This window comes from Panicum hallii, chromosome 5 (assembly GCF_002211085.1).
Source record: "Panicum hallii strain FIL2 chromosome 5, PHallii_v3.1, whole genome shotgun sequence".
Classification (NCBI taxonomy): domain Eukaryota; kingdom Viridiplantae; phylum Streptophyta; class Magnoliopsida; order Poales; family Poaceae; genus Panicum; species Panicum hallii.
Window position 1 is genome coordinate 16,663,118 of NC_038046.1, and position 13,280 is coordinate 16,676,397.

A 13,280-nucleotide genomic window follows, 5' to 3' on the forward strand; every position below is an offset into this window, starting at 1 on the left:
CTATAACTTTTGTTAATGGAGTTTAGTTTGAAACAAAATACTTTTACCCCTATTTTAAAATTAAGATTAAGGAAAGTTTATGCTTAACTTTAGGATTTCATGCTTTGTTGTTTATGAAGTTTGGTATGACTATTCTATAAACTCTAGGTACCTTTGTGCAAAGTTTCAAACTCAAATTTGATGTAAATTTAACTTCTTTTGTCTTGAATTTTTCAAATTTGAAATGTTAACTAAACCTAATTATAACCCTTTTCTAATTAAAATCTATTGTTATTCTCTAATGTGATATTATTTAATATCTAATATATAGTCAAAGTTGTGAAACCTATAAAGTTCTAAAACCTATAATCTTATGCTCCTGGTCCATTTTTCCAAAGAAGATTACGGTATCTAAAACTCGTACGAAGATAGTTAAACGATAACGTTTGCAACGTAGAATCTAAATATTACGATAGTACAATACATGAAGCCATTTAAAATAAAATAATATGATAATGAACATTACAAATATTATAAATACATGAATCCAAATATTGTGTCTTCAGTCAATGCGGCAAATATTACAAATACGTATCTAGGTCTGATAGAATCTCAACGCAGCAAATATTACATATGAGCAAACAACGTTTAAATAAAATTACAACTAAATGATGCCTGATGACGTACTAGCACTCAATCGGCGACGTCTCCCACTTCTTGATGCAACCGGAGGTCTTCCATTTGTAGCATCACCTGTAGGGCCAGCTTCAGCACAACTGGGGCCAGCATCATTGGTTGGACAATGTTTATACGTGTGTCCAATCTGATTACATGCACTGCAGCGTTGTATCCTCGGACGGAGCTCTGACTCATCCATATCATTACGAATACGCCGTGACTGACGGCGTCCTCGGCGTCCTCTCTTAACCCGTGATGATCTTGGGTCTAGAATATAGATAACAGGATTCGCTGTCTCAGTGAACGATCCAACCAAACGGAACCCATAGATCTCATACTGCCAGGTGCTAGCAATTATCTCCTTTCTGAAGTAATGTGAAACATATATATCGACAGGATGTCCAATATCCGCACAAGCAGCCATTACATGAGAACAAGGTAAGTGCAGCAACTTGGGCCTCATGCATGAGCAACAACAAGTTCCATCGAACTTGAGAATGCACTCCTTTACAGGAGTTTGACGTCTCATGCCATGTCGCGCCCTATCTTTAGGAGATACCTCAAACTTGAGCTCCTGTGTTCCACATTGCCGTACATGGTGTAGCCGGGCGCTTTCTGCCTTCTTAGTCATATATTCTGTTACCTTTAATCCAAAATTTCTATCTGGATCTCGCATGAATATCTGATTTTCAGTGAACCGCTCCCGAAAGTAATCGGTATACCCGCGGACAATGAATTCAACAATTGCAACCAGTGGAAGCCCACGAACACCTCGCAGCACCCAATTGTAAACTTCGGCGAAGTTGGTGGTCATTATACCGTACCTTGCACCATCGGTATCATAAAGTAACGCCCACTTCTCCTTAGGTTCATTCTCAATCCATTCAAAAAAAATTTTCACCGCTGACCCAGACCTTCTGCGAGTACGTGCAGTATCTGTTGGCAAAGAGCACAAAGCCTCTGCTTCATCCTGTGCAGTTATGTTTTTTGATGCGTCCTCGGCTCTTTTCTTCCCGGTCAGTTCATCAAGTTTCTGCCACTGCTTGTTAAATTTTTGCTGATTCGTTTCCTTGCATAGCCTCTTAAACATATCCATAAGGTGCTTATTCTTGAATTGCCTGAAAAAGTTTGCACCGATATGCCTCATGCACCACCTACTGCGAATATCACGCCACTTGGGCGGCTCTCCGGTCTCCACACACCCCTGCTGCAAATCTAGAATTGCCCTCAGTATGCCGGCGTGACGATCATGAATCAGGCAGACATCTTCCCTATCCCGAACGACTGCAAGCTTAACCCGTTCCAGAAACCAGTACCAACTGTCTGTGTTCTCACTCTCAACAAAAGCAAAAGCAACAGGCAGCAATTGATTGTTTCCATCCACTCCAATAGCTGTCAGCATTTGCAATCTATACTTTCCTGTGAGAAAGGTCCCGTCGATGCACAGGATAGGCCGGCAGTGATGGAATGCGTTAATGTATGGACCCAAGCTGAAAAAGACCCGCTGCAATATGTGGGGCGGACCTTCTCCTCTGTCTAGAGTTTTCAGGTCATAGTAGCTTTCAGGATTTCTCTGACATAGGACGGCCAGCATTCGAGGAACATTATCATATGCAGCCTCGAACGTACCAAACCTCATCTCCAACACCTTTTGTTTTGCACTCCACGCCTTACTGTATAAGATGGTATACTTGTACTTTTCCTGAATGTACCTGATAATAGACTTTGGTTCATATGACAAGTTCTGTACTATCGTCCCGTACATCTCATTTGCGATGTATTGCGACGTGAGGTTGCGATGGCTCTTCTGCACCCCAGGCAAATGACAAGTGTGCTGAGTGACAATGGAGCATTCCCAATAATCTTTCCATTTACCCTTGTAGGCATGCACCCGCCATGGACAGCCATCCTTCGCACATACGAGATTTGCACTCCACTGTCTTAAACTCTCGCATAAGAGAGAGAGACCAGCACTTAACAGTTTCCTTCACCTCTTCAATTGAATGGTACCTTGCACTCTGGATAATTTCATTCTCCCTGCAATCCGAATGCCAGCTAGATCCGTCATCTACGACAAGATGACTGAAGTCACTGCTTACCCAATCTTGAGGCACATCATCATCATCATCAGACGAATCGGCATTCATTGCTTCATCCAATTCACGTTCTTCGTCTTGCAGCTGTTCAACAATAAAGGGTATGTTCTCCCCCTCATCAGCCACACATTGAGGTGCTTCGGTGCCACCTGCCTCAATGTTTGCCTCCTCAACTTCTTCATCAATATTTTCATCCCCCGGAGCAGCTTCAATGTTTATCAAAGGGTTTTGTTGCACACTGACAAGGAGTACCAGTGGCCATTGCCAATGACTTGCATTTTGCAGATAAGTTAACCAGTCCTCATTGCTTGCAAGTGGCATCAGCTCCCAGATCAAAGCGTGAGTGGTACGATTTATGACGCATTGAACACTCACAGTGTGTGTCTCCTGATTAATCCTTAATCCCCTCATTAACCAGTTGCATAGGGATTCAAATGTTCTCTCGTGCGGCCTGGTAATTCCTCTAACCGCACAGTTGAATTCACTTAAATCTACCCCATTCGGCACATAAATCACATTTCCTTCTCCGTAATATATACTGAAAATACCCCTCTCGGAAGACATATCTGTCAATCATTAATAAACTAGTTATACTACATATTAATACACAACGAACGACGATCCTAAATTTCAGATTATATTTTATAGATTCTAAACTATTCAGATTATAAATTATACTAAAAATAAATGAAAATACTAAAAACTATTCAAAACATAACTACTCTAAGAAATATTTCCTAAATTATAGTCATTTTCAAGTACTTATACGGCTAGAATGAGAATATACCTCCAAATCGACGTGTGGACAGGGCTTCGCCGCTTTCTCTTCTCTCTTCCTCTCCTCTCTTTCTCTTTTTTCTGATTTTTGCTGGATAAAATGGAATTTTCGGGGCAGGTTGGGGCTTATATAGCCCATGGGAGGACCTCCCGCCCAACCAAAGGGCGGAATGCCCCTAAGCACAACATCCTGCCCTTTGGTTGGGCGGGATGCCCTCCCAGGGACCTCTCCGCGAAAAAATTATTTGCGAAGAGGCCCTCGGGGGACATCCCGCCCGCTGGTTGGGCGGGAGGTCCCCGGCCCCACGCTACCCGCCCGTTCAGTGGGCGGGAAGCACACATTTTCCTAATTTTCCCCATCCGGCTCCCCTTTTCGAATTTTAATTTTTTTAATCCCTTTTTTTAAAAAAGTTCCTCGTTAGGCCTCCTCGCCGGCGACGTCACTAGTTTTCTCTGAGCTGGCGGAGAGAAAAACAGCGCAAATCTTTCCGCTAGCGAAAAGATTTCGTCAACATCTCTAGCAGATTTCGTCAATATCTCCAGCGGTATTGATGACATCATCGGCTGATATGAAAATAAGAAATAATAAAGGAAAAAAATGAATACATCTGCTCTTTAATTTCCACGCTAAATCACTCTGCGCCTGCTAATGGTGAGGTACTCGCTAACGGAAGAATTTTGCTGATTTGTTTCTCCATTGATCCAGTCAAAGCCAACGACATTCCTAGCTATTATTAGGCAAGACAGTAACTCCAGCGGAGTCCGAAAGTAAAAAAAATCTACTCAAAGGCCCTACCCCACTGCCGAGCTACGGCACCCTCGTGGCGCGCTCAAGCTCGAGCACCGCTCCCGAGCAGCTCGCAACACCTCCGGAGGCGGCCTTACAGCAACTCCAGCGAAGCCCCTGGCGAGAGTAAAAAATCTACAAAGGGTCCCTACTCCACTGCCGAGCTACGGCACCCTCGCCGCCGTCCTCAAGCTCGAGCACCGCTCCCGAGCTCGTGCACGCAAGCCGCACCGAGCTCCGATCTGCCTGTGCCCCCAACCATCCCCACGTCCAAATCCGGTGCCCCCAACCACCTCCTCGCGCCCAGATCCACCACGAAGAGCGGGTGCCCAAGCTCGCGAGAGAGTACGAGAGAGAGGTGTACGGGGAAGGGAGAGAGAAGTACTCCCCAGGGGAGGGGAGGGAGGAGAGTACGGGGGGAGAGAGGGGGTGGGAGAGCGATTTTTAGAACTACTCTTCCTGATGGGCATAAGGTACAACAATCTCTACTAACCAGCTACCATCCAAGTTATGCTGGGTTCTCACAATTAGATTGCGCTCCCCATTGCTGGATGATTACAAGAGATCAACTAAAGGGTAGCCTTGTACTGATTGCTACAAAAGAAACGACAAACAATTGCTGACCGCTAGAATTTCCAAAGGCCTCAACTGTTCAGTGTTGAATATCACCTAATCAGGCACCCACATCAGCAACAAACAAAAATGCGTAGTCTTCTATTCATTAGGCATTTATTATATATGTTGATTCTTATTCTGCCCAGGAGTCATATATCATATACAAGTATTATACTTCACAAACTGATAGTACCAAAGATAAGAACCAAACACAAGTTTTCAAGCAATGATGTCGCGCATTACAGTATATTCTAATGAAACGCGGGAAGCACTTCCGTAATCCGCGGTTTCTTGGCACATAAGGGCGACAGGCTCCAACGATCTAGTCTGTCTTATGCATCTAACATATAATTACAACAAAGACAGGTGAAGCTAAAAACACCGATGTGCCTGAAGTCCAACAGCCCCTTTTATGATGCCATGTACCATGGAGCAGGCGAGAGGATGACCTGGAAAACAGATGAACAACTTCCACCAAATTAACCATTGTACAAAAAATAGTTGAAGATCATGAAAGTAAGTATGAGATCATGCGTATCGTTTCTTGTATTAAGTAAGTAATAGTTGCATTACATATTAGAAACCAAAACAAACATGGCTAATGTACAAAAAAACATAGATCATGAAAGTAGGTAGGAGATCATGCAAAGCGTTTCCTGTATGAAGTGACCAATAGTGGTGTTACCTATTAGAAACCAAAAAAAACACCACTAATTGTTTAAGTTAAAATTTGGAATAGTGAATACAAGACTGATTTTAGTCCAGATCCACACATCTCGAGTACCAAAATTCCTATCAGCACAACGCTTAACCCCATATCTTTGGTTTAACAGAGTCCAAGAATCTGACCCGAAGATGCTTTGGATCAACAAGCTTACAATGTCCATGTCACACTGCTGCATCTACTCTATCCCAATTCCCACATCCCTAGATGTTGTTTCTACCCACCCCCGCTGGTTACTTCCAACTCCTCCCCATGTCAGACCTGATTTTTTTCAATGTGAGCCTGAGTGACTGTAAGGCAAAAGGAATGGTTAGTGGACTTTAGGAAGGTGGGTGCAGCACTTGTGAGGTTGATCTACTTCCTCTTTTCACTGATGCCTTGTTTTTGAAAAAGTAATGTCAAACAGAGTCTTCAATTCTACTATGACAGATGAAGAAAAATGATAAGAGATAAGAAGAAAAGGACAATACAAATAACACGTGCCTTCTTAGCAGACATCAGACGAAAGAGCTAACAATTAAAATATTTGAAACTAATACAGAGCAGCACTGCAGAAACGATACTCTATGCTCCCATGAAAAGCAAAATCCAACCAGGATGTGGAAGCTAATTATTTCACAGCTCAGGTGCACGCTACTTTGCTTGTAATCTACAGTTACGGATTCAAATCAATTCGTACGGAAGCATGTGCAGCATCAGGGAATCCTCTCAGGATCCCCAATCCCAATGCAAGAACAATATACTGGACAGGCATCCAGAAGCCCAAAAGGCTGCATGCCTGCTTTGCCCCAAGGCATAGGATGAAAACATGGACGAAGAAGCTGTTGATACTGCAGCCACTAGGAGCTGTGTGGTGTTTTCTGTAGTAGACTAGTAGTCCAGGAATCTTGTATTGTTTCTTACATCTATATGTTTTGCTTTTAGTTTTCTTACATGTATATAGACTAAAAGCTATATTAGATTTGCCACTGGCTAAATGCAAGAACATGGGGCTAAGACATGGTTAAATAGGCTGTTGATACAGCGTTGTCTGAGAACTGTGCAGTGTGGTTTCTGTAATAGTCCAGGCAGCTTGTCTTACTTTATTCTTTCTATGCGTGCTATGTAGACCTATATGTTTTGCTTTCAGTATTTGGACGCTCAGTACTTTCAGTGTTGTAAAGACTCTTGGTCCATTCTATGAGACTCATAGAGACCATCAAATTATATTTGAAAAAAAAAAATTTGACAACAAGCAAATCTAAATGCAACACTTCGTTCAAGCAAAGCAGACAAGCTCAACTTATCAAAAATCAAGGGCTAATTGCATCCAGGTCCAAAATCAAGAAATGCTATGTGCATGATTTTTGCAACTTCTTCTAAAAAAGGAAAGTAAAGAAAGCAACGTGCAGTTTGCAAACTCAAAAAAGAATATAGTATTTACTCACAGCAGACTCGTGCATAGTAGGCCATGATTGTTGTAACTTTTCCTTCCACAAAAATTCATGAAAGACAATTAAAAATACTCTTTTAAAAATAAAAAATTGATGGGGGAGTGAAATAACAAAGATCATGAAATCCAAAGGGCCTATCAAACACATTGGGCCCATTTCGGAGTAACTAGATGCTCTTTAAAAGAGCAACACCACCCAGCCACTACATTTTTTCCCATGGCATGCTAGATAAGCAAGCCTTCTACTCAGGACTTCCTCTCTCGACCATTAGCCACCATCCAGCTTCTCAGCCACCCCTCACCGGCTTCTCCCTATCACGTATGACCATCATGAGAGTAGGAGTCAATTGCAAGCTTCAGAGAGGTAAAGGAAAGTTGTCACAGAGAAGCCAGCAGTGACCTGTGTGCCTCCTACCCTGTGTCAAAAACTCCCCAGACCCCTCCTCTCATTAACTAATTCAAGCTTTGGCAGCTGTATATCAGCCGGCCGCCTAAGCGCTAGGTGATGATTACAGGCCACCTAGCATCTAGCAGTTTCTAGAATCTTGAAAGCAACATACTAGAGCAACAAACCCATCTACCACTGATTAACAACCCTGCATAGAAATTTTGTCAGTTAGGAAATAAAGATGAGTAACACTGCTTTTGCCGGTCCCAAGCCCGCGATGAGAAAATGTGGAGGGTTGTGTTAGGTTTGGCGAACCAGCGTAAAAATCAGCCACTCTAATGGAAATGAAACCCATAAGAAATTCGTTGGGGCGTAACCCTCTTAGCGACGCGCTACATTGGAACCCTGGTGTGGTGTTAAATGGGCAAGGGCCGGGTCGTCATCCCCACGTCGTATCGTGATCCGGGTACGATGATAAGTGAGCAAGGGTCGGGTCGTCGCAGCCTCTGTGGCGCGCTACATCTGCGCCCGGGTGTAGTGAAAAATGAGCAAGGGTCTTCGCATTTCTCTCGACGGGTGCGAAGGGTAAGGAAGCTAGCTGAGCCAACTAGGATTCGTCTAGGTAGTTGGAACGTAGGGTCTCTAACAGGTAAGTTAAGAGAACTAGTCGATGTAGCAAGTAGGAGGCGTGTAAATATTCTATGCGTGCAGGAGACTAAATGGAAGGGCCAGAAGGCGAAGGAGGTGGAGGGTTCTAGCTTCAAGCTTTGGTACACGGGGACAACATCGGGTAGGAATGGTGTAGGCATCTTGATCGATAAGAGCCTTAAGGATGGAGTTGTAGATGTTAGGAGGCAAGGCGACCGGATTATCCTAGTGCGGTTGGTCATTGGAGATTTGGTTCTCAATGTGATCAGTGCCTATGCCCCTCAGGTAGGTCTTAATGATAGCTCCAAGAGTCAGTTTTGGGAAGATCTTGATAGCATGGTTAGTACCGTGCCTATCAGTAAGAAGCTCTATCAAGGATATGTATAAGGATGCGATGACTTGTGTTCGAACATGTGATGGCGATACCAGTGACTTTCCAATTAAAATAGGACTACATCAGAGGTCAGCATTGAGCCATTATCTATTTGCTTTGGTGATGGATGAGGTCACAAGGGACATATAGGGTGATATCCCTTGATGTATGCTCTTTGCTGATGATGTCGTGCTAGTTGACGAGAGTAGGGCAGGGGTTAATATGAAGTTGGAGCTATGGAGACACACGTTAGAGTCGAGGGGGTTCAGACTGAATAGGACCAAGACCGAGTATATGATGTGCGACTTTAGCCCGACTAGGCATGAGGATGGGGACGTTAGCCTCGAAGGTCAAATGGTGGCCAAGAAGGATACTTTTCGGTACCTAGGATCAATGCTTCAGAAAGATGGAGACATTGATGAAGATGTTAGGCATAGAATTTCAGCCGGTTGGTTGAAGTGGCGGCAGGCTTCTAGCGTCCTCTGTGACAAGAAGGTGCCACAGAGGCTAAAAGGTAAGTTCTATAGGACGGCAATTCGCCCGGCGATGCTATACGGTGCTGAATGTTGGCCTACAAAAAGGCGACATGTCCAGCAACTGAGTGTAGCAGAGATGCGTATGCTGCGTTGGTTCTGCGGGCATACAAGAAGGGATAGAGTCCGGAACGAAGAGATTCGAGATAGGGTCGGGGTGGCACCTATCGAGGAGAAGTTGATTCAACATCGGTTGAGATGGTTTGGACATGTACAACGGAGGCCTCCCGAGGCGCCGGTGCGTAGTGGAGTTTTAAAGCGGGGCGATAATGTAAGGAGAGGTAGAGGTAGACCTAGACTAACTTGGGACGAGATGGTTAAGAGAGACCTTAAGGAGTGGAATATCGCTAAGGAATTAGCTATGGATAGGAGCGCTTGGAGATTAGCAATTAACGTACCTGAACCGTGACCTTTGTTACTTTTTGTTTAACCTCTAACTCTTCCTTTGGCTTGTGCTCTTTTTGTGTTTCTTATTCTTATTTTCTGTGGGTTTCATCTCTAGCCTACCACAACTTGCTTGGGACAAAAGGCTAAGGTGGTGGTGTTGTTGTTGTTGTAGGAAATAAAGATGAGTACTGCTCTTGCCAAGTCAGTCTTCTACTTCACATGTTAACTCTGTGTTCATCTTCTTGCTGCCAGTTTGCCACAGTAGAAAGCCCATGAAAAACAAGAGTATTTCAATAGTGTAAATGATATCTTTATAGCTAATAGCATTGGTTGAACTGTTGAAGTTTACTCAAGAGGAAACATGGGACATCACCGCCGCAGCGCTTCTAACCTCTTTGTGAATGGTACAGTTATAGTAACTTTTACTAAAAAAGTCAGCATGTTGAAAGCATAAAATTTGTGTTTGCGGTTATAGTGTTCCTCTGTCTCAGAGTTCGTAGCAATGACCAGTCACAAGAATATCACAAAGCTTGGCATCCAGAATCCTTGAAAAAGATATAACGTCAGTTGATTCCATGTTTTTCCCTTTTTTTAAAAAAAAGGCGGGCTGATTCTTACTAAAATTGTAGCAAAGTATATGTTGTAGTTGTAGAAGATTGGCCCTACATTTGACACCACAGACTTTCTAGCACCGCCACTGGCAGTGTGTTTCAAAGCAAGTCAGCTTCCTGCAGACCTCACAATATATCTGCATTTCAGTGTACTTCCATTTCTTCTTATACCAGTGATGCATTGTAGCATGAAACAGTCAGTCAAGGAAATGATGCTGTCTAAGACAATCAAGTGTAGAATAATGTTTGATTCCAGGGAATGAAGTACTGGTGCCTATATTTGTGCTTTTGGGCTACTGCAGCACAAGCTCTTCTACAGTACCATCGCAAGATTTACTGTTCACACATGAGCTTGCACTAGCCACTAGGTACATAAGTAGTACTTGTATTTGCTAGTTATTCTATTTCTTACTGGGTTAGCAGTAATTTATTGCTTTGCAGCTTTCAAAAATTCATGGACTGATGATGAATGATTTTCCAAAATTATCATCTAAGTTTGATTCGCTGCCGCAGGTACTATTAAACATTACAGAAAATTAATGGCTGGAACAGTTCTCACCAGTCACTACTACAATTCGAACAGCTATCATTAAAAAAACAGAAGTGTATCTCAGACTGCTTAGCTTCGTGTTCTTCAAATAGGGTTCTTCTTGCTAACACTTTTACTAAAAAGATTAGCCTTCCCCCATGTAATAAAAATTAGCCCCTCAAAGAAAAGGTAATAAAAAATGAAACAATTGGAGCCTGCTAAAGTGACAACATAACAATACTGCAGATATATCCTTTGGTCATTTGATGGTACAAATTAAAAAGGGCAATAACCATGGATAGTGTGTCCTTAATTCCATGAATCAAACCACACGCAAGCAAGTAGTGAGCACCAGTAGTCTAGAGCAGTACTCACCTAGCTGCTGCATCAGGAGTCGGCCTTGGCGGGGCACTCGAGGCTGGCGTTGAAGTCCCGCGCGGGGAACTTGGCGGAGACGGAGCCGACCTCGAAGACGAGCTGGTCCCCGTCGGCGCGGATCCCCGTGATGGACCACCAGCGGAAGAAGGCCCTGACGCGGATGCCGCTGAGGCCCGAGATGTGGCGGTCCCCGAGGCGCCCCGTGAGGCGGTCGTTGAAGGCGGCGAGGTAGCTCCCCGCGGGCAGCACGATGCGGCAGCTAGAGCGGAGGTCGACGGCGAAGTCCCCGGACCCGGCGTCGAGCGTGTACGCCCGAACGTTGGCCGGGAGCAGGCCCCGCGGGAAGCCCCGGAGGCGGAGCTCGTCGTACGCGGTGGTGGTGGCGGCGGAGGCGGGAACGGAGGAGGAGTCCGGGCGGGCGAGCGGGAGCAGGAGCGACGCCGCGAGCAGGGCGGCGAGGAGGCGGCGCGCCATCGGGGTCGCGATGGGGGGGAGGAGAGTCGACGCGGGGGAGGGAGGGAGGACCGGAGGAGAGGGAGAGAGGCGTGAAGCGTTGGAAGAGTGTGAGGGGGGTTTGAGCGGGTTGGGCAGTTATTGCAGAGCGACTCATATGGCTGACAGGTGGGGCCGACAGACGTCGGGCCCACCTGCCAAGGACACAGTCCCTCTGCAATAACTGCAGAGGAGACTCATCCGAGATACCACGCCACGTCGGCGGCGAATGGTCAAACACGGTGGGTTTCTCTCACTCACTCGCGGGTTCCTTCGGCCTGTGCTGGGAGAGCAGGGCAGTTAACTTTTTTACGGAAATGCTAGCTCTGATGATCTGAGTTCTGACCACAATAAAGCCGTAAGATTTCGCGTTATGATAATTGAGGGAAAGCAAAATTGTCGGGCGGGCGGTGACAGATCGCTGTGGCATTTCATCTCGACCGTTGGGTGCCACATCGAACGGTCGCTAGTAGGTGGGTGCAGGAGCAAACGGCTGGTACCAGTCGCTCTCTAGCGAGTCCCTCGAATCTGGGTAATTGACGAATGAATACGGATCTTGGATCATACTGCCTGCCTGGCTGCCTGTTGGTAGCTGTACGTCATAAATCGTTCTTTTTATTTCAAGAAACACACTTGCATTTGTAAGTGGTTTTATTTTATCTTGTATGGGCCAGCTTCACACGGACAGGCCATGCGATCGATTTGAAACAAAACAAAGACCGATATTCCTCAGGCTGATTTTGTGTGCTCCTCGTGTTAATGACAGCAGATTCTCCAACCGCAGCGATCTTGTTGCTCTGAACTTTTCTTCTCCCCCGTTGCTTTAAAAATTCTACCCAAAAGACAGCGAAAAGGAAAAGAATTCCAGTTCCAGTAGCTAGAGTTCTACCGGAGCCGCCCACGGTAACAGACGACCCTGAGATCAAAGATCTTCCTTCTCTTTCTGAAATGAGAGGATCGTTCACAGTATCTTTCTTTCCTGCAGGGGAACAGCATTTATCTGACAATACAAATCGCCCATTCACAAGTAGAACCGGATGGATCACTAGCTACTCGCTAATAATTAAGCCACCAAGAGCTCTGCGTGCTTCATCACCTTGCATATGCTCTCCAGGACATCCGTGGGGCTAACGTCTCCCACGACGGTCACCTTCTTGCTCTCCAGCTCCACCTTGAAGGACACAACTCCTGCGTACCAGAGACGAGTTCAGAATGCTTTGCTTGCAATCGTTGGTGTAGTACTACAAGCTAGACGAAGAAGATGAGCTGCGTGAGGCATGCCATGCTCGTCACCTACCTTGCAGCTTGGAGACCTGCTTCTCGACCTTCCTCGCGCAGCCGTGGCAGTGCATGGACACCTTCAGCGCCACGGTCTGGGCAGATCAGCAAGCAGTGTTCATCATGCGAGACAAGAACTGAATGAGATTTGTACAATACCGGAAAACTAATGCTTCCAGTGATCAGTCACCTTTGGCTCCTTACGCACGGCTAGCGCCTTGGTTGTGTCGTCGGGATCAGTGACCGGCACGATCTGACGATCCAGGTGGCTCCTCAGCAAGCCGCTCCTCTCGCTGCTGTCCTCGTCTTCTTCCTGCAAACCGCCTGATGCGGAGGAACGAGGGAACCAGCGAGAAACTCTCTTGAAACTGAAACCCCTTGCAGCCATTTGGGGGGCCTCTCTCCCTGCAGGCTGAAACTGCAAGACGTCTGTTTGGCCAGAGGCGTCACAACAAAAAGTCACTTGTTTATATAGGCAACAGCCAAGAAGGATATTTACACAGCCAATGCCCACGTTGTTAGTGTTGCTTTTCTTTTCACAACAAGTGATAAGTGTTCTGGATGCACTCAGCTCA

General features: G+C 45.4%; 2 protein-coding genes across 4 annotated transcripts; both read right to left on the reverse strand.

The window, feature by feature from the left end:
- Positions 1 to 5,009: 5,009 nt before the first annotated feature.
- Positions 5,010 to 11,503, reverse strand: LOC112894555. Of its 3 annotated transcripts, none has more exons than XM_025962303.1 (2): positions 10,933 to 11,503; positions 5,010 to 5,400 (listed from the first exon to the last, which is right to left on the reverse strand). In XM_025962303.1, the coding sequence occupies exon 1, from the start codon at positions 11,407 to 11,409 to the stop codon at positions 10,945 to 10,947; it is 465 nt and encodes a 154-aa protein (XP_025818088.1). In that variant the 5' UTR covers positions 11,410 to 11,503; the 3' UTR covers positions 5,010 to 5,400; positions 10,933 to 10,944. The 3 variants fall into 3 exon arrangements, with proteins under 3 accessions (XP_025818088.1, XP_025818086.1, XP_025818087.1); XM_025962301.1 differs by having other exon boundaries at positions 5,030 to 5,381; positions 10,933 to 11,499; XM_025962302.1 differs by lacking the exon at positions 5,010 to 5,400 and adding an exon at positions 7,111 to 7,400.
- An 885-nt stretch (positions 11,504 to 12,388) lies between these two features.
- Positions 12,389 to 13,093, reverse strand: LOC112892502 (protein SODIUM POTASSIUM ROOT DEFECTIVE 2-like). Its single transcript, XM_025959648.1, has 4 exons — positions 12,896 to 13,093; positions 12,725 to 12,800; positions 12,524 to 12,615; positions 12,389 to 12,427 (listed from the first exon to the last, which is right to left on the reverse strand). Exons 1-4 carry the CDS (start codon positions 13,091 to 13,093, stop codon positions 12,389 to 12,391), a joined length of 405 nt encoding a protein of 134 aa, XP_025815433.1.
- Positions 13,094 to 13,280: the final 187 nt, after the last annotated feature.

Excerpts from the sequence above, each read along its gene's own strand:
- LOC112894555 (XM_025962303.1), bottom strand. The coding sequence starts at position 11,409 with ATGGCGCGCCGCCTCCTCGCCGCCCTGCTCGCGGCGTCGCTCCTGCTC.
- LOC112892502 (XM_025959648.1), bottom strand. The coding sequence starts at position 13,093 with ATGGCTGCAAGGGGTTTCAGTTTCAAGAGAGTTTCTCGCTGGTTCCCT. Across the intron at positions 12,616-12,724 it reads GCAGGTCTCCAAGCTGCAAG|GAGTTGTGTCCTTCAAGGTG; the intron begins GTAGGTGACGAG and ends TCTGGTACGCAG. Across the intron at positions 12,428-12,523 it reads TCCTGGAGAGCATATGCAAG|ATAAATGCTGTTCCCCTGCA; the intron begins GTGATGAAGCAC and ends TTGTATTGTCAG.